Source organism: Bos grunniens, chromosome 8, assembly GCF_055505025.1.
Source record: "Bos grunniens cultivar Pamir isolate PY7600 chromosome 8, Bosgru_T2T1.0, whole genome shotgun sequence".
NCBI lineage: Eukaryota > Metazoa > Chordata > Mammalia > Artiodactyla > Bovidae > Bos > Bos grunniens.
Genome location: NC_141172.1, coordinates 103,556,640 through 103,579,331, shown reverse-complemented (window position 1 = coordinate 103,579,331; position 22,692 = coordinate 103,556,640). Strand labels below are relative to the sequence as shown.

General features: G+C 45.7%; 1 protein-coding gene across 1 annotated transcript; it reads left to right on the top strand.

The window, feature by feature from the left end:
- Window positions 1-762: 762 nt before the first annotated feature.
- TNFSF15 (TNF superfamily member 15) lies at window positions 763-21,605 on the top strand. The gene is made up of 4 exons (XM_086413888.1): window positions 763-1,295; window positions 16,108-16,150; window positions 17,053-17,100; window positions 20,679-21,605. Exons 1-4 carry the CDS (start codon window positions 1,071-1,073, stop codon window positions 21,131-21,133), a joined length of 771 nt encoding a protein of 256 aa, XP_086270014.1. The 5' UTR covers window positions 763-1,070; the 3' UTR covers window positions 21,134-21,605.
- Window positions 21,606-22,692: the final 1,087 nt, after the last annotated feature.

The window sequence follows — 22,692 nt, the reverse complement described above, 5'->3', positions numbered from 1 at the left end:
GGAGTCTCTGGAACCAGCCTGCCCCGGTGCCAAGCCTGCTTCTCTCGCTTATTCTCTGCGCTTTCATTTCCTTATCTGTCAGGTGGGAAGAGCAACATTTCTACACCAAAAGGTCATCTCAGGATGGAATAATTCCATTGATACATTTCACTCACTCAGAAGAGTGACCGGCACAAAGCCAGCATTTAATCAGTGTTAGCCTTTTGTTACACGTGATGGCCCCCAGGCACGCCCAGCTTGGGCTCAGTCAACTTTGGACTCATCAGAGGGTGTCCTCTCTGTATAGACAGTCACCTCTTATTACCTCATACTCTTGCCTCAAACAAACACAGGTTGGTCAACACAAGCTAAAAATACACTTTCCTTTCATAAGCAACCGTGTGAAAGAAGCTTAAAACATGATTTGGAAGAACCAGATCGTCTTCCTAGCTCCTGTGTCTTAATCCCTGGCTGACCTAGGGCCGGTGCATTTTCGTTTCAGGACATCAGTCATCCCATCTGTGCAATGGGAATAAGCTCCTAGGAGACCTAAAAAAGCAGAGGGCTTGGCAGCACTTTGCAAAGTGGTGATGCAAACATGATTTCCATCTGCCAGTCCGCAAGCCACAGGGCACACCTCCCCATCCTCACTTTCACTTCCGGAAGACGCACACTCCCAGACTGGCACGCGGGCAGGCCTCCAGCAGCCCAGGGAGCAGGTATGTTTTCATTGGCTCCACCCACTGACTTGAATTCTTTTTCTCCTCCTCCAGGGACTTTCCTGACTTCCTTCTGTAGATGAAGGAAGGAGCACATGAGCACACTGTATATAAATATGCTTGGGAAAGCTTTCTTCTTCTTCTCCTTCTCTTTTTTTTTTTTCCTTAAACCAAACTTGGTTTCTGTTGTAGGCGGTGCATTCCCTAGCAGGGTGGGGTGGGGCCAAGTGTGTTGTGGAAAGGGGAGGGGGGGGCGGGCAAGGGGAGGAGTAGGCAGTGATTAATTCATCCACTGCGAGAGCTGGGCTTCTATTTAATGGGGGGTCTCTCGGCCCAGAAGGAGTTGGAGGCAACTCTAGGAGCAGCAGGAGCATGGCAGAGAGCCTGACACTGGGCTTCGGGGAAACGGCCAGCGTGGAAATGCTGCCGGAGGATGGCGGCTGCAGGCCCAAGGCCAGGGCTGGGCTGGCGTCCAGGAGGAGCAGTGCACACTGGCCTCTGACCTGCTGCCTGCTGTCGATCCCCATCCTGGCCGCACTCACCACCTACCTGCTCGTCGGCCAGCTCCGGGCCCAAGGAGAGGCATGTGAGCTCCGGGTAAGTGAGACTTCTCAGTGACCTGGGGGTCCGCAGACCTCCAGAGGCCACCTGGCCACTACTGCAGCCCTGGACAGAGCTCCGGGATCCATCACGGTGCTTGCTTCCACATGCAGAAGAGAGGTAGAATGTGAGGCGTGGAGAAGTCCAAACTGGTTTTTACTCTTAACATTGCCAGGGTATGAATTGTGCCTTTGGATGTTTATTTTGGAAAGAACTTCAAGCCACGTATTTAGATACTTATAATGTACTGATAATTTGGGGGTATTCCTTTTCTTTAAAAAAAGCTAAATTATGGGGGGAGGAAGTGCAAAACTAATACATAGTTGTCGAAAAAAGAAAATACAGATAAAGGGAAAAAGATAATTATCATTACCCATAATGCATGGAGGTGACTATAATTAACATTTTGGGGTACTTTTCAATAAGATGGGTTTATTTTGAGTCTCCTAATATATTGTGATTTTATTTATTGTTACTAAATTCACAGCAGCATGATGACATAGATGGTTGTATTATATTGCTGTATATGTATGTGTTATAATTTATTTAATCAACCCCCTTTCTTGGGTTTGGAAATATTCTTTATCAAAGCTCAAAAGAGAACCTCCTACCTGATTATTTCTCTCTCCGGTCTTGGTCGGGGTGGGGTGTCAGGGAGCTTAGTCAAAGAATATTGGGTCTAGGAAAACAGTGATGCAATGGTTGGAGAGTGCTGACAGGTGATGGGGGAAAACAGTTCCAGACTAGGAACTCCAAAAACCTCAAAGCCTGAAGAATGTGTCATTCAAGCAATACCCTTTTTTAAAAAACTCTCCTGCATAATCTGTGATAAGTTATTTAACTTCAGTCCAAAGTATTAAATTTCAGAGGGGAAAACAGGTTCTTCAGTTAGTTTGGAAACCTGTTCTCTAAGCACTGCTGGTACTTGAAAGCAGAGACATGCTGAACCAGTCATGGTGAGCGTGTAACTCTCACCACCCATCGGGGTCAGCAGAGATTAGGACCCTGAGACTGACACCGGCTGAGATTCGGACACCAGCATCCATGGCCACATGCCACCACCATTCAGGAAATGTAGAAACAGGCAGACAACCAGAATTGCTGCTCATAATTACAGGAGAACAGGAGGGCATGGGGGTCTGGGCTGTGACCCTAGACCACTGTGGGGCTGGTTCCTACAAAGTCAAACTGTAGAGTCCAGTCAACATTCTGGACTCTGTCCCTCTTTAGCCAGAAAGAGTCGGGTGCTCTTGAATGAGGCACTGAGTGCTTTCCAACCTGAGCTCTCCTTGGTTCTGATGGAAAACCCTGTCTCTGCCCAGGGGTGTTGATCTAAAAGTCCATTGGGTTGGATGCTGTGGTCCCTCAGGGGGCAGTGATGTATCCAGTCAGGAAGAGAGTCTAGGCACAAGCTGGCACTAGACAGGAAGCCCTGTGAGTGAAGGAACCACGTGCCTGCCCTGTTGTAGGCACTCAAGAGATGCAGAAGTTAATATTCCATTCTGTCATTGCTAAATCAATCTCCCTGGAGAGTGAACATGCGGGGACTTTTGGAGCTGTGGTTTGGTCAGGTTATACAAGTTCTTGGTCAGAAGAAAGAGAAAGGGAAATGAGGTTAAGGCTGGGGAGCATGCAGGAATTGGAGTCCTGAAAAGAAACACCAGCCCTATTTAAAGAAGAGACTTAAATAAGAATGTTTAAAGAATTTAAAAGAGGTTCAAAGAAAGGTCAATTTGCTAAAATGCAGACGGATTAATGGGAACCACAGGGCTGGCAGCATCCTGGTGCTACCAACAGTATAGAGTTGGTCACTGCCTCTTGACCCGAAGAGGCAAACAGAGGGAGGCGCTTTAAAAAAACCCAAGGAGACCTAACTTGTAGGAGAGGGCCTGCCTGGAGGGGCAGCAGAGAGGCAACAGAAAGCGGGCAAGGGAAACTCTGACCAGTGTCTGGTCCCAGCCTCTCACCCCATTGGGCAGAACTCAGCTGGAAGCTGGATTCAAAAGAGCCAGGGAGGCAGCCTGCCAGGAGGGAAGACTCGCCAGGCACAGGACAGAGAGTGGACCCAGAGAGGCTAGCAGACAATAACTAGCTCAGAGGGGATGGAAGACAGTGGGATTCAAGACGGAAAATCAGTTTACCAGTACAGCTTGGGTAGACATGGCGATGAAATGTCAGGGTTCTTAGCCGCCCGACTTTGAAGCCCAGCTCAGGAGCTTCCGGTTGTGTGCATAAGCATGAGGCTTCTGTGTGTGTGTGTTTGCCTGTTCCTCTTTCTAACAAAAAGGATTCTAATATCTGTGCTCTGACAGCACTAATAAAGCACGTGCAGGTGCCGTTTACATGCTGGAAATGTGGGGAGAGCCACAGGAACGCGTTCAGAGGACTTGCCGGCACCGGCTGTCACACGGGGTCCATCCAAACTTCCTGTAATTGGAGTGACAGCTGTGGTAGCTGATTGGCTTTCTCCAGAGGGCAAGCCAACTTCTAATTTCTCTATGATAGAAGGTAGTCTTGCAACTCGGAGCAAGGTGCCCACCTGAATTAGGTACCTACCTTTGCACTGTAACTGGGAGGTGGGGGTATTATCTTTCCTGATGTTCACATTTCAGAGAGATGCTCCCAGGTCCAGGGAGAGGGTGGCAAGAAGAGACCTATGTGGTCTTTGAGTTTCTATACATTCCAAAGCAGAGAGAAACCACTTATGAGTTTTCTAACATAAATGTTCGAGGAAAGAGGAAGGGAAAGAAATTTCTCTTATTTTGAACAAAGCTTCTTATTTTTCATTTGCACTTGTCCTTATGACGTAGATGCCACAGTTAGTAAGACCTAGATCCACATCTCAAACCCAGATCTGTCTCCCTCAGAGCCTGAAACATTCCACAAGCCCTGCAGATACAAAGCCCCGCTTTGTGGGGGCTGCCCAGAGGCACCTAGGGGCAAATCGCCACCTTCCCCATCCTCCCTTCCATGGGCTTCCCCTCTGTGTCCCCGTCCTCACCTCCTCCTCCTCTTCACCACCCCCACCCAGCCCCACAACCACCGTCTGCTGACAGCCTGCAGTGAGATCCACAGGATCTGAGCTTGTTTATGGAATGATTTTTCAGGCCCAGGCAAATCAATGCTAACACAAGAAAAATTAAGAGAGGAGGGTCACCCAGACCTTCAAATATATTCATAGGCCTGAAGAGCTGGCTAAGCAGCAGAGGATAAGCTGATGATAACACGTTAAAGACAATATCGAATATATGCTATGAGCTCCCATCTCACACATGTAGCGTGAGCTCACAAATGTGATCCCACTGGACGTTCATCCCAACCTAGAGAGGCAGTGAGAGGGGGAACAGAGGCATTTGGCAGACGGGGAACTTGGAGCTAGAGCTCAGTGGAGCACCCAAGGTCGCAGAGTAGGGGGTTGGAGCGAAGCCTCAGAGTTGACAAATCCAGGGTGCCTTGGTTTCTTTGTTACCTCCCCTCCTCCACCGCCCCATCCACAATCAAGCTTTCAGCCAACAAAAGCACATTTGCCCCTTTGCATGGATGCGAGAGGGGATCACCCTCGTGTATTGGGGAGTTGTGGAGCATAGGGAATAGGAGAACTCTGCAAAATGAGAGATCCTGTAAAGAGGGGCCTGATCCTGACTCTCCCCATGGGAGCCGCAGTGATTCTTGGGAACCTCTTCACTGCACTGCGTACTGGCCCCACCGCGGTGGCTTCATCTTTCACCCCTCACCCTTCTTCCCTGCCTCTGGCTCCTCAGCCCCTCTGGCTCCCCGAGGTCCCCTCAGGGCTCCAGTGCTCTTGCGTGCCAGGTCCTCACCTGGCCTCTTCCCCCTGTGAGGGTTGCACTGAGAGACCTCCTCATTCCACCCGTGGAACAACCGTAGGAGGCCAGCATCCCTGAGGATCTTTTCTAATCTACCTCAGAAGAGAGCTGAGGCTTGAGAAGAGGAGGCTCAAAGGGGATTGAAAGGAAGAGAGTGAGCAACACGCAGAAGCTCCCCAAGTTTCCGTTTTCCCATCATACCCACCCCACAGAAGAGCCCTGAGGATGCTAAGGAAACTTCGTAAAGCCCCTCGAAAGTACTTGGCAATCTAGGCACTGCTGGGTGTCTGTCCCTTCCTTTCCCTTAGTAGCAGGGCTCTTCAGAGATTTATAGAAATTAAAAGATGGCAATACCCTTAGTCCAAGGGTCAACAGCTATGATCCATGGGCCAAATCTCACCCAGTGTGTGTGGTGGAAACACAGCCACACCCATTCGCTTACACAGTGAACATGTTCACACTGGATACATTACACACTGGACATTTTCATACAAACAGTAAAGTATTTGTGACAGGCCCTGTGGTCCACGGAGTTAATATTTACTACATGGCCCTTCCCAGGAAGTGTTTGCTGACCTTTGATCTAGTAGAATGTCCTCGTTTTACAGTTCAGGAAGCCAAGAATCAGAGGAGCGAAGGAAAAGTCCAGGGTCACAGAGCAGGTCAGGGGCAGGCCTAGAGCTAGATCCTACGTCTGTGTTTGCTTGGCCCCACGCTACCAGAAAACAGGACCAGTTCCTTTCTTGCTGGGTCCCTAGGCTAGACTTTGGAAAAGCAACAGCGACTTGTGTGTAGTCTTCCAGGTTTTTCCTAGCAGCAACAAAAACGGTCACCAGCACTGTTAAAAAAAGAAAATACTTTAAACAGGACTCTTCCTTCAGGAAATGTGTTAGGAAAGATTCAATGTGACATGTTATCCAGTAAGTTGCAGAGAAGAAATAAAAATTAGATTTGAGAAGGTTGGGCTAGTTGCCTTTAGATGAAGCGATCATAAATATAGCATCAATTAAATATATTATGGTCCTTTCATGCAATGGGAAACTAAAAATGAAGCATCTCGTATGAACGGGTGGGACTTTCTGGAAGATGTATGTTAGGTGAAAAAAACCAAAGTACATAACAGCATATAGAATGCGAAATACTTCATTTTCTGAAAAAACAATGTATATTAATATATATGGATGTGTCTATAAATGCATAGACTATCTCAAGGAAGACGATTAAATAGACTGATAACTCTGTTAGTATCCAAGTAGGGAAACTGGGGAGGCTGGGTAACAAATGAAATAGGGAGATATTCTTGAACCCATAACATTTTGGACAAAATATATTTGTTACCTATACAGAAAAAAAAAAAAAGAAAAATAGACACAGTGAAGCATTTGAGACTCTTGAAGCATGCTACATAGATTTGCATTGTGGAAAAACCGTGAGTCAAAAATTCAAACCCAATTTGAATTCTGGCTTAGCCACTTCTTAGCCATGTTACCTAATCTTCCTGGGCCTCAGCTTTTTAATGTATGAAATAGGGATAATTAGAAATAAAACACTTAAAGTATCTGGCAGGGTGTGGAGTATTAGCAGTCGTAGGAGCTAGGCTCCGGGAACTTCCCTGCTCATGGAAATTACGTCACAAGAGGACGATTTCAGCAGCCTTCCTGGAATCTGCCATCAGCAGTCCAGAGAGCAGGTTCTGGCACTGGAAGGTTTTTCTTGGTCTCTGATATTTGTGAGCTGTCTTCATACCTCCTTCTCCACCCTGGTCTTGCCCCCTTCACCCACACTCCAGTGCATCTTTTCCCAGCTGCTCTTGAACATGGCTCAGGCATTCTTTTGGCCTTTAGTGGTGGTCTACATTTCTGACTCAGGCCCACAGGTACCTGGAGTCTAGGCCTTCATCTTCCCTCCAGCACAGAGTCTGCATTCCAGGCATAGCTGAATGCACCGCACTGGCTCAGCCCGAACCCAGCACAGATCCACAGGTCAGGCACTCAGTGCTGTGTGATGAATAGTCAGGAATGCCACGGGAGGCATGGCTTCCCAGGGCTGCCCCACCGTCAGTTTCAGTCCTTTCCTCCAGGTCCTACCTCTAGAATCATCTGCATGTACTCTCCTCACCTCTCCTCCGTCCCCTCCAATCTCAGTTCCAGCCTTTCCTGAAAATCCCTGCAAGGCTCCTGGCTCTTATTCCCCGCACCCCTCTTTCTCCTCCACATGGCCCCTGAGACATCCTGGTTTTGCTCCAGATCAGCGGGACCCAACAGCGACGCCAGCTCAGGCTTCAGCATGGCACACACTACAGGGACAGCCATGGCCCTTCCAGGCCACAACTGTGACCTTACTATGATCTGTGGGCTTCCCTGGAGACTCAACGGCAAAGAACCCGCCTGCAATGTGGGAGACCGGGGTTCAATCCCTGGGCTGGGAAGATCCCATGGAGGAGGGCATGGCAATCCACTCCAGTATTCTTGTCTGGAGAATCCCCATGGACAGAGGTACCTGGTGGGTACCTTGGGTCACAAAGAGTTGGACATGACTGAGCGACTAAGCACATTATAATTTATTATATACCAGACTCCATTCTAAGCTTTTTCATATTCAGAGTTTTGAGACAAGCACATGAGGTCACGCCTATAAAGTTCTTAATGTGGGATCCGGCATGCCACACGTGCAGTGAATGCTTACTGTTGATGCTTAGTGCATCATCTCAGTTAATCCTTGAAATCACACAATGAAGAAAGTACTGCTATTATCTCTGTTTTAGAGAAGATGAATCTGAGGCTTAGAAAGTCTAAACCATACACAGAGCGATATTGGGATCAGAACCCCTGTGCATGTTCGTTCCTCTTAACCGTGAGGCTAGTCTGCCTTTGAGTATAAAGCCAACAAATTATTCACTTTCTGGGGGTAGTCAGAGAGGATTTAAAAATGATACCCTAGAAAATGCCTTTCACATAATAAGTGCTCAAAAATGCGACTTCCCTTTCTCCTCCGGAGACACCAGGCAGTCCCTAGCACACAGAAGGCACTCGTAAGTGTTTCCTGGATGGACAGGAGAATGGAAGAATGCACAAGGTACCTGACCTCCCTAAGCCTTAAACTCCCCATCTATAAAACAGAGAGAGTAACACATTTTCTTCATGGCATTGCATTGAGAATTCTGCACGATGTCCAGAAAGCTATTGCCATATGATAGATGCTCCACAGACATCATTTCTCTGCTGAGGCCACCTTTAAGTGCTTTATTTCACTGAAGCTGTTCCCTCTGTTGGATGTAAGGATTAAGCCCCTTTGCTTGTCTAGAGGAAACACAGTTGAGAGAAGTGCTTTTTGTAAATTGCAGAACCCTGAGCATTCAGTGGCTGCCTCTGCTGTAGCCTCAAGGAGTCTGGGCACAACTGGAGGAGAAGCCCAGCCCACTCCCAAGGTCAAACCAGAGGCAAAGTGCAGAGAATCCAGAGGAGGTGAGGGTGCACTGCAGAAATGAAAGGAAGGGAGGGCAACTGAGCAGGTATGTGAATTGCACACTTCCGCTGGAGCTCCTGGCTACTGACTCCATGATCCATCCATTCCCTCTTTAAAATAAACACACATCACTCAAGGCCAGCGTCCTCTTCTAACAGAGCAGAGGCAGCCCAGCGGCAGCAGCACCGTGCCTCTCAGAGGTCATCCCCCAGCCTGGTGTCCTTAACAAGGCCCTGCAGCTGAAAGCAGCAACAAGCATGGGCTTTGAATGGGTGAGGCTATATCCCAATCCTTCAACTCCTGTAGACTCAGCAAGGGCAGGAGTCTAGAAGCAAACTGTGGACTAAGGAGGCCTCCTGTTGGGAGGAGAGAGCCATCCAGAGGGTCAAAAGGATCCAAATGTGCCACTCATCATAAAGAGACCCAAGGGTGGCTTCTGTTTACCACTGCAGCGGTGGGGATGAAGGGAAGGTATGTGGAACTGTTGTAGCCACACGTGCTGGGAAACAAACTCACTCAGAAGGACAATGCAGACAATAGAGTGCAGTTTATTACACCGGCAGGCCCAAGGCAGTCTCCTCTTAGCCAAGGACCCCAGCCAGTTTTTGTGAAAACCTTATATAGCCTAAGTGTACATGCCCAAACCCACCTCCCCAAATTCCCTGAAACTAGTCTGAACAAAGGAAAAAGAAAGATACAATCAAAGTTAACCCATGATTCATATGCCTTAAGCCTGAGTACTGGAGTGGGTTGCTGTTGCCTTCTCCAGATAGTTAACAGTGGACAATTATCAATAGGCTTGTGGTCATATCCCAATAAGCATAATAGAATGTATGATTCTATTCAGTTGCACAGATAATTAGGGTATTCTTTTAGGCGATGGAGAGCCCTGGGGCTCTTCCTTGCCGAGGGCCTGGTTTTCCAGTTGGTGTGTCGTTTCCATAGATTCTGGGCATATAGCTCAAAGTCCATTAGTCCGGCCCAAGATGGAGTCCTGCTTTCAAGATAGAGCCTGTTCTGTTTCCTCCTTCAGAACCAACAACACATACCATAAGGATTGACTGAGCCCAAACAAAGAAGGAAAATGAATCGGCTTCCTACTCTATGCACATGGTCTTTCTTAGCCATCACAACAGTCTTGGGAGGAAAGAATCAGTTTGCTTTTACTGATGAGACTGTCTCATTGAGGTTATCATGTTTATGTGCTTAGTCATGTCCAACTCTCTGCAACCCTATGGACTGTAGCCCATCAGGCTCCTCTGTCTATGGGATTCTCCAGGCAAGAATACTGGGATGGGTTGCCAGTTCCTCCTCCATGGGATCTTCCTGATTCAGTGACTGAACCTGCATCTCCTTCAACTCCTGCACTGCAGGTGGATTCTTTACCACTGTAACCACTAGGAAATAATACAGCTGAGATTTCCACCTTTTGTTGGGCTGCAAACACCACATTCTTTGCCTTGCACCACTTGGAGTGTTCCATGTAAAGCTCCATCCAGCACACCTTGGAGGAGGATGAAATGAAATGGCCTTGGCATCAAACATTTCCTGGTTGGGTATATCCTTGTGCAAGTACCAACAGGAAATTGCAAAAGGAAAAGGCAAGGCAACACGCACCTGTGTATTTCTCCTCGAAGTGCTGGGAGAACGTTACGGGTCATAGAGCGTTTATGCCTTTGCAACTGTGGTATTTATGTGGTATTTATGTATTTATGTGGTATTTATGGTATTTCCCATAGTACAGACTATGGGAAAAAGGATAAGTGCGTCATTAGTTAAAACATGCTCAAGGGATTTTTCTGGAGAAATGCCAATAAGAGAATCTCAAAGACCATATCACTTCAGGCTCATCCACCATGTAGTCAGCTAATGTTTATAGGGCTCCTGACATGTACCAGTCTGTACTTGGTCTAAAGGTTCAGATCCCTCCCTCTCTTTGCCTTTGACTTATAAAGACGATAAACAGGTGACAACCTCTCCTGAGGGCAACTGGAGTACTAGATGAGGCAAGCACAAAAGCACTAATAGTACCTGGCACCAAGGAGCCCTCAACTAGATTGCAGTCTCCTCCTTCCCTCCATCCTTCCTTTTTCCTTGTTGGACGTATTACAGAATTTCCAAAATGTCTGAAGTAATAGGTCATGGTTAGTTTGAGTTGCTGCTGCTGCTAAGTCACTTCAGTCATGTCCGACTTTGTGCCAACCTATGAACTGCAGCCTGCCAGGTTCCTCTGTCCATGGGGTTTTCCAGGCAAGAATACTGGAGTGGGTTGCCATTTCCTTCTCCAGGGGATCTTCCCAACCCAGGGACTGAACCCGGGACTCTCATGTCTTACCTGCTTCGGCAGGCAGGTTCTTTACCAGTCTCCAGGGGATCTTCCCGACCCAGGGGTTGAACCCGGGTCTTTCATGTCTTACCTGTTTCGGCAATCTCCCCGACCCAGGGATTGAACCCGGGCCTCTCATGTCTCACCTGCTTCGGCAGGCAGGTTCTTTACCAGTCGGTTTCCCAGGTGGCACAGTGGTAAACAGTCTGCCTGCCAATGCAGGTAAGACAAGAGACGCTGGTTCAATCAGTGGGTTGGGAAGATCCCCTGGAGGAGGGGCATGGCAATCCACTCCAGTATTCTTGGCTGGAAAACCCCATGGACAGAGGAGCCTGGCAGGCTACAGTCCGCGGAATCGCAAAGAGTGGACCATGACTGAGCACACACACGCTATGGAATCTATTTGCACCATCCCCTCAAAAAAAAAAAGCAATAAGGGGAAAAAAAAAATCAAATGCAAGTGAAAATTCCCTGATCTAAAAGAAATATCTTCCCTGCTGACTCAAATGGTAAAGAATCTTCGTGCAATGCAGGAGACCCAGGATCAATCCCTGGGTTGGGAAGATCCCCTGGAGGAAAAAATGGCAACTGACTCTAGTATTCTTTCCTGGAAAATTCCATAGACAGAGGAGCCTGATGGGCTATGGTCCACGGGTTCCCAGAGAATCGCAAGTGACTGAGCAACTAACACTTTCACTTCTACCTTTATTAACTAACTTCATAAGAACTAAAGGGGAAAAAGCATGAGTTTGCTTTGCTTGGGCTAATAAATACCAAAGTAGCAAGCGTCCTACTCTCCCATCAACATATATGCTGGTGTGCAGACACATTTGCATTTTCTGATTCTGATCCTGGCCAGCTTTCAACAAATATTTCTAGAGCTGTGACTATGCTCCAAGCAGAGCCTGATGAAAACAACCTTTAAGGCCTCTGTACTAAACAATTATGTCTATCCACTTCTGCCTAATCATTTTTTTTTTTTAAACAAAATCTCAAAACTTTGCACGTATTTAGAATACGTGCAAAGTTTTGGATTTCTAAGTTGTAAAATTCTGGCTAAAGTCACTGAAACTGAATCTTACTCCATCTTCTGCTCTCTCTTCTGTCTGTCATTCTGGTGCCTGAGCATCAATTGGACAATCCAGTGGGGGAGCAAGGCACTGTCTTGAGGTGCTAGGAATGTGGGGGTGAGCAAGCCAGACCAAGTCTTGCTAGAGAGAGAAAAGCAATAAGCCCACAAATAAGCAACAACACTTGAGGGAGTGATAAATGCTCTTAGGGGGGAATAAAACTTGGATCCTTATTCTCAGCCAGTGATTTGAGAAGGCATTTAATGGGAAATAGATAACGTATATTTCTCAGGGGTGCTCTTGGATTCCGTATCTATTCAGATTTGTGAGCTAATGTTGCAGTAACCAGCATTTCTCAGGAGCCATCATCTCCTTGGTACCCCAGAATAACCAAAAGTGATAAAGAGGTGTCAGGGTTGGAAGACAGTAAGCCACTTACTGACATTTTTTCTAAGCAACCACCTTGAGAGCAACAGGCATTAAGCCAGGACACATGCGTAAACCTTGCCTTGAAAACTTTCTGTTTCATCCTCTCAAATCTCCTGTTTATTCATTCTTGCTTCTCATCACAGTCATCTTCCTTCCTTGATAGAGTGATTATTAAGAGAAAAAGTGGACTTTCCTGGTGTTACTGTGCCTAAGAATCCTCCTGCCAATGCCAGGGACATGAGTTCAATCCCTGATGCAGGAAGACTCCACATGTCATGGAGCAACTGGGTTCACGGGCCACAACCACTGAGCATGCGCTCTAGAGCCCATGCGTTGCAACGACTGAGCCTGCGTGCCCTAGAGCCTGTGCTCCTCAGCAAGAGAGGCCACCACAATGAGAAGCCCACGCAGCACGACACAGAGAAGCCCCCGCCTGCCACAACTAGAGAAAGCCTGCGTGCAGCAACGAAGACTCAGTACAACCAAAAATAAAAATAGATAAATCATTTTTTAAAGAAAGAGAAATCGCAATGGAAGGCTTTAGATGCTGTTCTTGGAAAGAGAGTCCCAGCTGACCTTCTTCTTGGAGACTCTTGGAATGCTTTGTTCTTCAAACCTGCCAACTGGCAGGCACTGTCACAGCCTCCAGATGTTTCGTAGCATACTGGGTGGGCCACTTCAAACCCACACACATCCACCCATATATGAAAATAAAATGTGTGCCCAAGTTACAGACATCCAGCAGAGCAAACAGGGAAATGTGTTCATTCCCAAATTCTTGCTAAAGACAATCGAACTCTGAGCCACGAGAAATGCTCCAGACTCTTAGCTGAAAGTCTGCTTAGACAAAAATAAGCAGGATGTTCACAAAGATCTCTCAGCGAAGAACTAAATGAAGTAGAAGGCCAACCGGGGAAGGTACCGTTTCCTACACCAGGGGATGCACCCAGGCTACCCAGTTCTCTCTGAAAATTCACCTTCAGTTTTCTACCTTGCCAAAGGAGCAAGTCCTTTATCAGCTGTGTCAATAACAAGTAAGGAAACAGGCTGCAGAGTGAGCTCATTTCTAGGCTGCTTCGCTACCTACCAAGCTCATCCAAGTTATCCATGCTGGATAAGTCATCATGTTGATTGGGCTTAAGTGTTCAAAGATGACTGTGCTCATGGCACTATGCTAAAAGCATATAATGTGTTCATTTGGCAGCGGAAATCCCAGTTTCCCAACTGCTCCTGTGCTCTGTTGAGCCTCTTGACTCTTGCACAAGCTTCTGGCCTTGTCTAAAATGGTCATTATCTTTATTACATGGCTAATACCTGTACGACTCAGTGCAAGGGTAATCCCCCCTGATTCCCCTACTTCTGGGCCAAGTTCCTGTTTTCTGGACTCTGTGTTTCCCCCACTGCCACAGTGCATGGAACCTCTAGCACTTATCCATCCACCTCAGCACATGAGGAACTTGCCCGGGATTAGAAGGAATAATGGCTGAGGACTTAGGATTCTGGAGTCAGTTGGCCTGGGCTAAAGCCCTGCTCCTCCACTTTCCAGGTATAAGACACTGGGCAAGTTTCTTAGTGTCCCCAGGCCTAGTTTTCAATATGAGGATATAAAGAGCATCCACTGCAGAGACTCACTGCCAGGATGAAGGAGGTAACGCATATGAAGGGCTTAGCACAGCACAGTGCCGCTACTCAGGGAATAAATAAGGCTACATTTACTGCCTTTTTCAGGTCTCTTGAATCATTCACTTAGTTGCCTCTAATGACTGGAGTAGAGAGAACTTGCTGCTTCTCTTGCTCAGTCGCTTCAGTTGTGTCCAACTCTTTGTGACCCCGGGGACTGTAGCCCACCAGGCTCCTCTGTCCATGAGATTCTCCAGGCAAGAATAGTGGAGTGGGTTTCCATGCCCTCCTCCAGGGGATCTTCCTGACCCAGGGATCAAACCTTTGTCTCATGTGTCTCCTGCACTGCTGGCGGATTCTTTACTGCTGAGCCACCACGGAAGCCAAAGAAGACGTGGAAAGGGATAAATAGTGGATAACAAGGCTGGGATGGCAGCTGGTACTTTAATTCCAACATAAGCATTTAGCACTGTGTCTGAAAGGTTATAGGGGGCACCAAAGGTTTAGGAACAGAGTTGTGTCTCAAAGTGATGCTTTAGAGAAAGCCCTTTGAAGGCAGCTTAAGAGATGGGTTAAAGAAAAGGAGGAACCAGGTGGAGGAAGACCTGTTAGGAGGCTGTGGGAAGGATCCAGGAGAGCAGTGTGCTGAAACCTGGAATGGAGGCATGAATGACAAAATTTTCAAAATAAAAATACTACTTGGCTTCGTGGAAGAAGAAAGCAGCAAGCAAACGTCAGGCTTGGTAACTGAAGAGAAGCAGTAGTGGCGCCATCCACAGAACTCGCAAGTGGAGAAAAGGGTGCTGGGAAAGCGAGAAAGCCACTAGACAATTTGGGCGGGCGGCTTCTAGTAGAAGTTGGGTAACGTGTCTTGGGAGTAACACAAGCCTGGTGGTCTGGGCTCTAACAAGATCACTGTTATCACAGAACTGCTCAGACCTAGACCCACCAACAACCCAGTTACATCCATAAGACCACATATGCACATGCAGAGAATCCATACATACAACATGTGTAGACACACAGATGCAAAAACACATTGACTTACACCCTCTCCCACTGATAAAACTGCCTTCTCTCTTACTCACACAGTTTCTCGTTCACAAGCACACACACACACATACACACATGAATTTTAAAATGTAAAATTAACCAAGTGTTCATGGTGACACTATGATCAGTGGTCACGTGGACTATGTAGTTACAAGAACCAAATCAGAAGACTCAGAGTTGAGTCAAATTACAGCAGAGAAGACAACATTGGATAATGTAAGACAGTGATCTTATTCCTAAACTAAGAACTTAGTTTTGCTCCTGAGTTCGTATGCAAGTCTTATGAGTGGTGGTTCTTCATTTCCTAGGCCTTCTCCACACTGACTCATACATTTTCTTCATCTCTGACCCAGGAGTTATCTGTTGCTGGGGATGTTATTATTCCCATTTTTCAAATGAAAATGCCAAAGCTTGGAGTGGAAGTATCTTGCTCAAGATTATACTGTTAATAAATGGTGGAAACAGGACTCAAATCCAGTCTGTCTACCCCCCAAAGCAGTTATTCTTTAACTACCCTTTGGTATCTGAAATGGCTCACAAACTAGGGTTGCAAGAATGAAAAAGTCTTCATATAGTACAAAGCAATAAGGCAGAATTGTGGAGGGTGATGATGAGAAAGTACAGTCATTTCTTTTTCAGTCTCATTTTTTGCAACAGTTCCAATTTTTAAATTGTGCTGAAGAAAAGAAAATAAAGCAAGTGTGGCTATTTGTTCAAATAACAGAAGCAACGATAAGATGTCAGAGTGCCCTAGAATGGAGCAGGAAAAGCTCTGAGGACAAAATGTTAAAGCTGAGCTTCAGAGACAAGCCTAGGAGAGAGAAAGGTCACTGGGGAGCTGGAAGAGGAAAGGAGAGAGCTTGGGTGCGAGACTGCCGTCAACCCATATTCTCACGCCCATCTCCCTTCTCTCTGAGGACCAAGGCTGCGTAGCAGCAGCATCTTAACTGTGCTCATGATATGAGCAGTGGGTCAAAAGGACCACAGATGACCTGAACCATGTCTTTCTTTCCCAACAGACTCCAAAAGAGCAGGAGATTGGACCTTCGCATCAGCGAGCTTGTAAGTGTGTTCATATTTTATGCCATTTCTTGTGGGGTGCAAGAACGTTTCTTGCGGTTCTGATATGTGGGAAGTTCAGATGTAGACTGAGAGGCAAAGTGAGGCTCCTCCTCAGTCACTAGGAAGGCAGAATGGTGCCATGGCCAAGTGTATGGCCTGTGGAGTTGACAGTCTTTAAACAAATAATTTCACCTTCCTCGGTCTCAGTTTACTCACCTATAAAAATGGTGATAATGGTACCAACCTCCCAAGGTTAGTGTGGATTAACTTCTGGAAAGGTATTTTTGCAATACCTAGCACACAAAATGTATGCAATAATTCTTCTTTTTATCATCAATAACATCATCTTTATTACTACAGTTAGAACACAGTTATCCAATATCATCATCTCTGAGAACTGACAGGGAAACAGAGGTCAGAGAGGGAAGGGGATTTGCCACGGTCACATAGCCACAGAGCAGTGCCCAGCTAGTTCTGTTAGCACATTCAGATGGCTCAGAGGATACAGCTGAAGGGACAACGAAGAAGGCCAATCAGCTCCCACAGAACAGACAGAAGCAAAGGGAAGGCAAGATGAGCCTTGCTGAACCCAACCACGTGCCGGAGTCACTTTGAGCACTCATCACCCATGGCAGGAACTGATGTGCCCACCTTAGGTATGAGAAAACAGAGTTTCAGGTTGAATGACTTGGCGAAAGTCATGGGGTCAAGGTTCACTTGTGTTCAAGATTATTTCTTCTGAGGCTGCCCTGCCCCTGGGGGAAAAAAAAACAAAAACCCTGAAGCAAGCTGGAGGAGAGGAATGCTTCTCTCCGGTTGCAGGCACCATGCAACTCCCCAAACGCCGTCTTCACTCCAGTCACCCTCCCATTCATACAAGCATTTTTCTCCTTTCCTTACAGACGCACCTCCTGGAGCTGACAGGGAGAAGCCAAGGGCACACCTGACAGGTAATTCTTCTGAGTGTGTTTTTGAAGAGGCTAAGGGCCATGGACCTGAGGCTTCTTTCAGTGCTTGCCAAAACTCAAGTGTGTAGCTTTAAAATGGAAACCACACCCCTTGGTAAAAAGACTCCTCTCAGTCAAGGGTTTTCAGATTTCTTCTTCCCTTGAAGGGTCCAAAGCCCCTTTGTTTCTTGGGCATTTTCTTTCAGATTCTATCAGCTCTCCTCCTTCTCTATCATTTCTCCCTTCATTCTCACACTTGCTCATTCAGAAATGACTTTTCTCAGATGCAGAGAGTCACATAATTACAAATCTAGTCAAAGATGAATGTTCACCTGAGTTGCCAATTTATTGAGTCCATCTGTGCTCTATTCAAGATGAATTTATTGGACATTTACACTCAGCTAGGTATTTCTAAAGAATTTTCATTGATGTAAAAGATTAAGAGCAATCTCTTAGCATCACCAATTAGTCAGATTCCTAAGTTTAGTGTTGACATTCCTGACACCTTGTGTCTGGAGTCACACATACTTCTAAGACTCCAGAGACGAGAGCAAGACAGTGCAGAAGGATGTGTTAAAAACCCACTGAAATACTAGAGCGTTAAAAGAAGCATATTCTTCTGACCTATAACAAAGTCTGCAACGCACAAAGGGATATCCCTGTGGCCCATATTTGCCTTAATGTTTGACCAAGTGGGAACTGTGGTGAGTCCTAAGTGAGGATGAGGGCCAGGGAGATGTCAGTTGCTATCACTCACCACTTACCTATGAAAATGGGAGATAATGAACAGGCTTGGCAGGAAAATCCTAGACACCAAGTATGGAGATGCCACTCCTTTTCCTATTGAATGGGGGGAATGGAAATTGGGACAGGAATCTATCCCAAGTTCACTGAGCTTTTAATATGTCTCAAGCACCACTGTTTTCCCTGGTGGCTCAGGTGGTAACAAAGCTGCCTGCAATGCAGGAGACCTGGGTTCGATCCCTGGGTCATGAAGATTCCCTGGAGAAGTGAATGGCAACCTGCTCTTAACATTCTTGCATGGAGAATTCCATGAACAGAGGAGCCGGGCAAGCAACAGTCCATGGGGTCTCAGAGAGTCAGACACAGCTAAGTGAGTAACACTTTGAAACACTAAACACTATGGTAGACATTTTACATTCACAATCTCTTTCAACCTGTGTATCAGCCCAATAAGATGGGGAAACTGAGGCTCAGACAACTAAGTTCACTTTCCCAAGTCACAGGATGAGGAAGAGTTGAGATTTGAGACTGACTCCAACTATTTCCACTACAACATACTTGCTACTCAAAGTCCTGCTTGCTGCTGTGTTGACCTAGCTAACTGCATATCAATTTAACAGAACTGACTTTGTCTAGAAAATATATGCTTTTGCTTCTAATCATCTGAAATTAAGTTTTGGGGTTTGTTTTTTGTTTTTGTTTTTTTTCTAATTTTTGACTGCACTCGGCACACGGGATCTTAATTCACTGACCAGGAATGGAACCCGTGTCCCCTGAAGTGGAAACGTGGTGTCTTAACCACTGGACTGCCAGGGATGTTCCAGGAGATGACTTTTTTAAATCTACTGCATCACCCACAAAGAGGGAGTACAGACTATCAGAGGTCACTGGTAAAAATGGCTTTTACAGATTTTGCAGAGAAAGAACAGAGCTGTCCAGGGGCCACTCAGTGCAGGGATCAGGAAAGACCACACACATTCTAAACGTGTGTCATAATCGCAGAAGAAGTCACAACATAGTCAGCAAAGGGAAAGACACTTCAGAAAATCCGGGAACCAGGTTTTGGTCACTTACCAGGTGAGAAGTTTGCTGAACACTTCTTTAAATATAACCTATCCCCAAACTGTGGCCAACAGTACATAATGGTTATTGCTATGAATTTCAAAAGCAGTTGTAGGAAATTAAAATGTGTTTTTCTTTTTTCTGAAAAGTACCAGTTTTATTGCAGGTTATCTTATTCAAAATCAATGGTTTGAATCAATGGTTTGATTCAATTTTTTTCTGCTATAGACAAAACCTCATAAAAAGCATTCATTCATATATTCTATATAATGTATGTGAAAATGAAAATGTTAGTTGCTCAGTTGTGTTCAACTCTTTGCAAGCCCATGGACTGTAGCCCGCCAGGCTCTTCTGTCCATAGGATTCTCCAGGCAAGAAAGCTGTAGTGGGTAGCCAGTCCCTTCTCCAGGGCATCCTCCCGACCCAGGGATCAAACCCAGGTCTTCTGAATTGCAGGCAGATACTTTACTGTCTGAGCCACCATTTTAAATAATGCAAACATAAAAACATATAAAGTATATATAACATGAAAAAGGTTTATTTTTTAATGTCAAAATGAAAGATGTTAGCTTATTTGGGGAAAGAGAATAAATATATATAGAAGTAACACTGTATCCAGCCATCATGATGAAAATGTCCACGTCTCATTCATCTGCTCTTTAGAACAAGACCTTTGTCTCCAGTTCATAGACAGGAGACTGAGTTTCAGACAGAAGAGCCTCCATGTTATAGAGTCAGGATTAGAACAGGGCCTGGGTGGTCCAGAGTCCCCGTCTCCTTTCACTCCTCAAGTCTGTGGTATTTTGGCTTACATTTTGTCCCTTTTGATGTGGGAGAAGCACTGCAAAATCTTCTGGATCTCTGGCGTTCTGCATGCTAATTTTTTATTAATTACTGCCTGTGTTTCATGTGGCTTTGGAATAGGCATTGGAAGGAAGTGATAGGGAACATGACTCTCTCTGACATCTCTCTCAGTAGCACAGCATTTCCGAAACCAAAAGGCTAGTAAAAGTGAATGTAGTTTAGAGGACGTTCCTAACATACATCATCTCTTAATCCTTTCCACTGGTATTATCTCCTTTTCTTTTTACGTTTGTTTTTTTTTAATGTTGTTCTTTTTTTGTTGTTTTTTAAGGAAAAGTACAGCAAAAAACAAATCCTCTTTAATACTTTATGCAAAAGGATTATTGCAAAGTGGAGAGGTAGGAAAGGGAAGAAGCTTGCAAACAGAAGGATCTCAGACCATAAAGTCTGCAAGTTTCTCAAGAGATAGGCTGAAGGGTTTTGCTTTTATAGAAGGGAGTACATACAGCTAAAAAGAACCATGTATGGGGAAGTGGGATGGAAGTTTGGCTTGATCAGCTCAGTGAATGCTTTATCCTGAGGCCAGCATATTTTCAGGAGGCTGGCTCAGGTTTAGGATCAGGTTGAGGGTGGACAGAATTTCAGGTGCCTGGAGCAAGGAGAGTAGGAGATTTTTTTTAACCTTCTTTGGTTTCTAAGATCAGAGGGCTCAGAAAAAATTCAAATTTATCAAACAGGAAAATTCAAGTCCAGAGAGGCCAAGTGATTTGCTTGAGGTCCCCTGCCTAAGATGCTACTCTCTGAACAGAAGTCTATGTCCATTCACACATCCTCTACTCATTCCTTCTCAAGGACACTGTTAGCGTTGGTTTTATCCAATCTCTTTACTCTTTGAAAATAATGTAAGATTTTTCTAAGCAAATTCCTTAGGTTCTGACACAAGCAATGAAACCACCCTCTTGTCTTTGCAGTTGTGAGACAGACTCCCATGCAGCCCTTGAAAAATCAGTTCCCAGCTCTACACTGGGAACATGAACTCGGCTTGGCCTTCACCAAGAACCGGATGAATTACACCAACAAATTCCTGGTGATCCCAGAGTCGGGAGACTACTTTGTTTACTCCCAGGTGACATTCCGAGGGACCACATCCGAGTGTGGTGAAATCAGCCAAGGGAGGCGGCCAAACAAGCCAGACTCCATCATTGTGGTCATCACCAAGGTAACAGACAGCTACCCCGAACCAACCCAGCTCCTAATGGGGACCAAGTCAGTGTGCGAAATAGGCAGCAACTGGTTCCAACCCATCTACCTAGGGGCCATGTTCTCCTTGAATGAAGGGGACAAGCTGATGGTGAATGTCAGCGATATCTCTTTGGTAGATTACACAAAAGAAGATAAAACCTTCTTCGGAGCCTTCTTGCTTTAGTGGTATGACAGATGTCATTGTACGGAGGTCCTCTGTTTCTTAGGTCCTAATTTTCCTCACTTGTAATTATAACCAGGAGGCTTTGTCGGAGGATAGAGACAGCAGTTAAGAAATTTAGGGGCCAAAAATTCATACTTTATGTACCTGACTGATGAGAATACTAATCAGAAAAAGGCAGAAGAGAGCAGACCTATTATCAGAACTGCTTGGAAGAGTGGTGAGTTTCTAAACATTAAAACACTGATCACCAAATGAATGGAACATTTCCATGCCTGGCTCCTATGCATTTGTCAAGAAGAGGGCCTAGGTACTGTTCAATTTTATTATGCAGCATTTGCTTCAGTTTAGGAAACTTAAAAACAAAATTCAAAGCCCCAGAAGTAGTCCAAACACTTCAGAGGCAAAATCCTGCATTAGTTCCCCCAAACACATACTTTAATGCCTTACCGGAAAAAAAAAAAAGAAAAAAGAACTGATATTTCTTATAAATGTTCTTCAAGAAAAGGAATTAATTTTCATGCCATCTATGTCCAATGAGAAAAACTACCTTTCTATTTCTTATGTACACATGCATCAAAACAAGCAACTGTGAGTTCCACATGCATATTGAAAACACAACAGCACCTGCTCAGCACAGTGTTCTTGAGCACCTTTTGTGTGTGTGCTAAACCAAAACACACTATGAAGAATGAGACAGACTCTACCCAAATGTATATGAATACCTGGCTCCTGGTCAAATGCCGCTCAACGTATTTCAAGGTCTAATTCCAACTCCTAACAAGTATCACCGGATACTGTTAAACAGAAGATTTCTGGAGCTCTCCTCACTATGTTAGACAACCAGCTGATTAGGCCACTCAAGAAACTTGAAGACAAGAGTTCTAGAAAACAGACCAACCATATAACAAAGTTGATTGATCCCAAGAGATGATGGACTTATTCCCTGGAGGGAAAATGCCAATCACCAAATCTGGAGATGTTAACTGAGATCTGCTTTGAGGTTTGACTCACTTTATGTGCAGAGTGTTATATGGGTACTTTGAAAATACTCAAAGGGATTTAAATGTGGAATTGGCTCATCAGCCCAGCCAAGGCGTCTTTCCTGAAGAAGAGGCAGAACACTCTCCTGTGCTTCTATGAGTTCATATCCTCTATGATCCTCAAATCTGTATGATTTTCCTGCAACCATATGTCAAAGGTTGGAGGGACATTCTTGTTCTCTTAGCCTCTGTTGATTTGTCTGTAAAGGAGGAATCCATCAATTTGTTTCCCAGGATCAAATGCGCTCATAGGGATGAAACATGTTAGCTTTGAGCATTCTGTGAAGCCCGCGAGTGTGTCAGTGTGACTTGGGGAGTGGTCTCCAGCACCTTGGCCTTTGTTATAGATATCCCCTATTGTGGGAGACCTCACAGATGGGTCTGAAAGCAAGCCTGGCAACGACATCACTCTTTCCTGGGCTTCCCTGGTGGCTAAGCTGATGAAGAATCTGCCTGCAATGCAGGAGATCTGGGTTCAATGCCTGGGTTGGTAAGGTCCCTTGGAGAAGGGAACGGCTA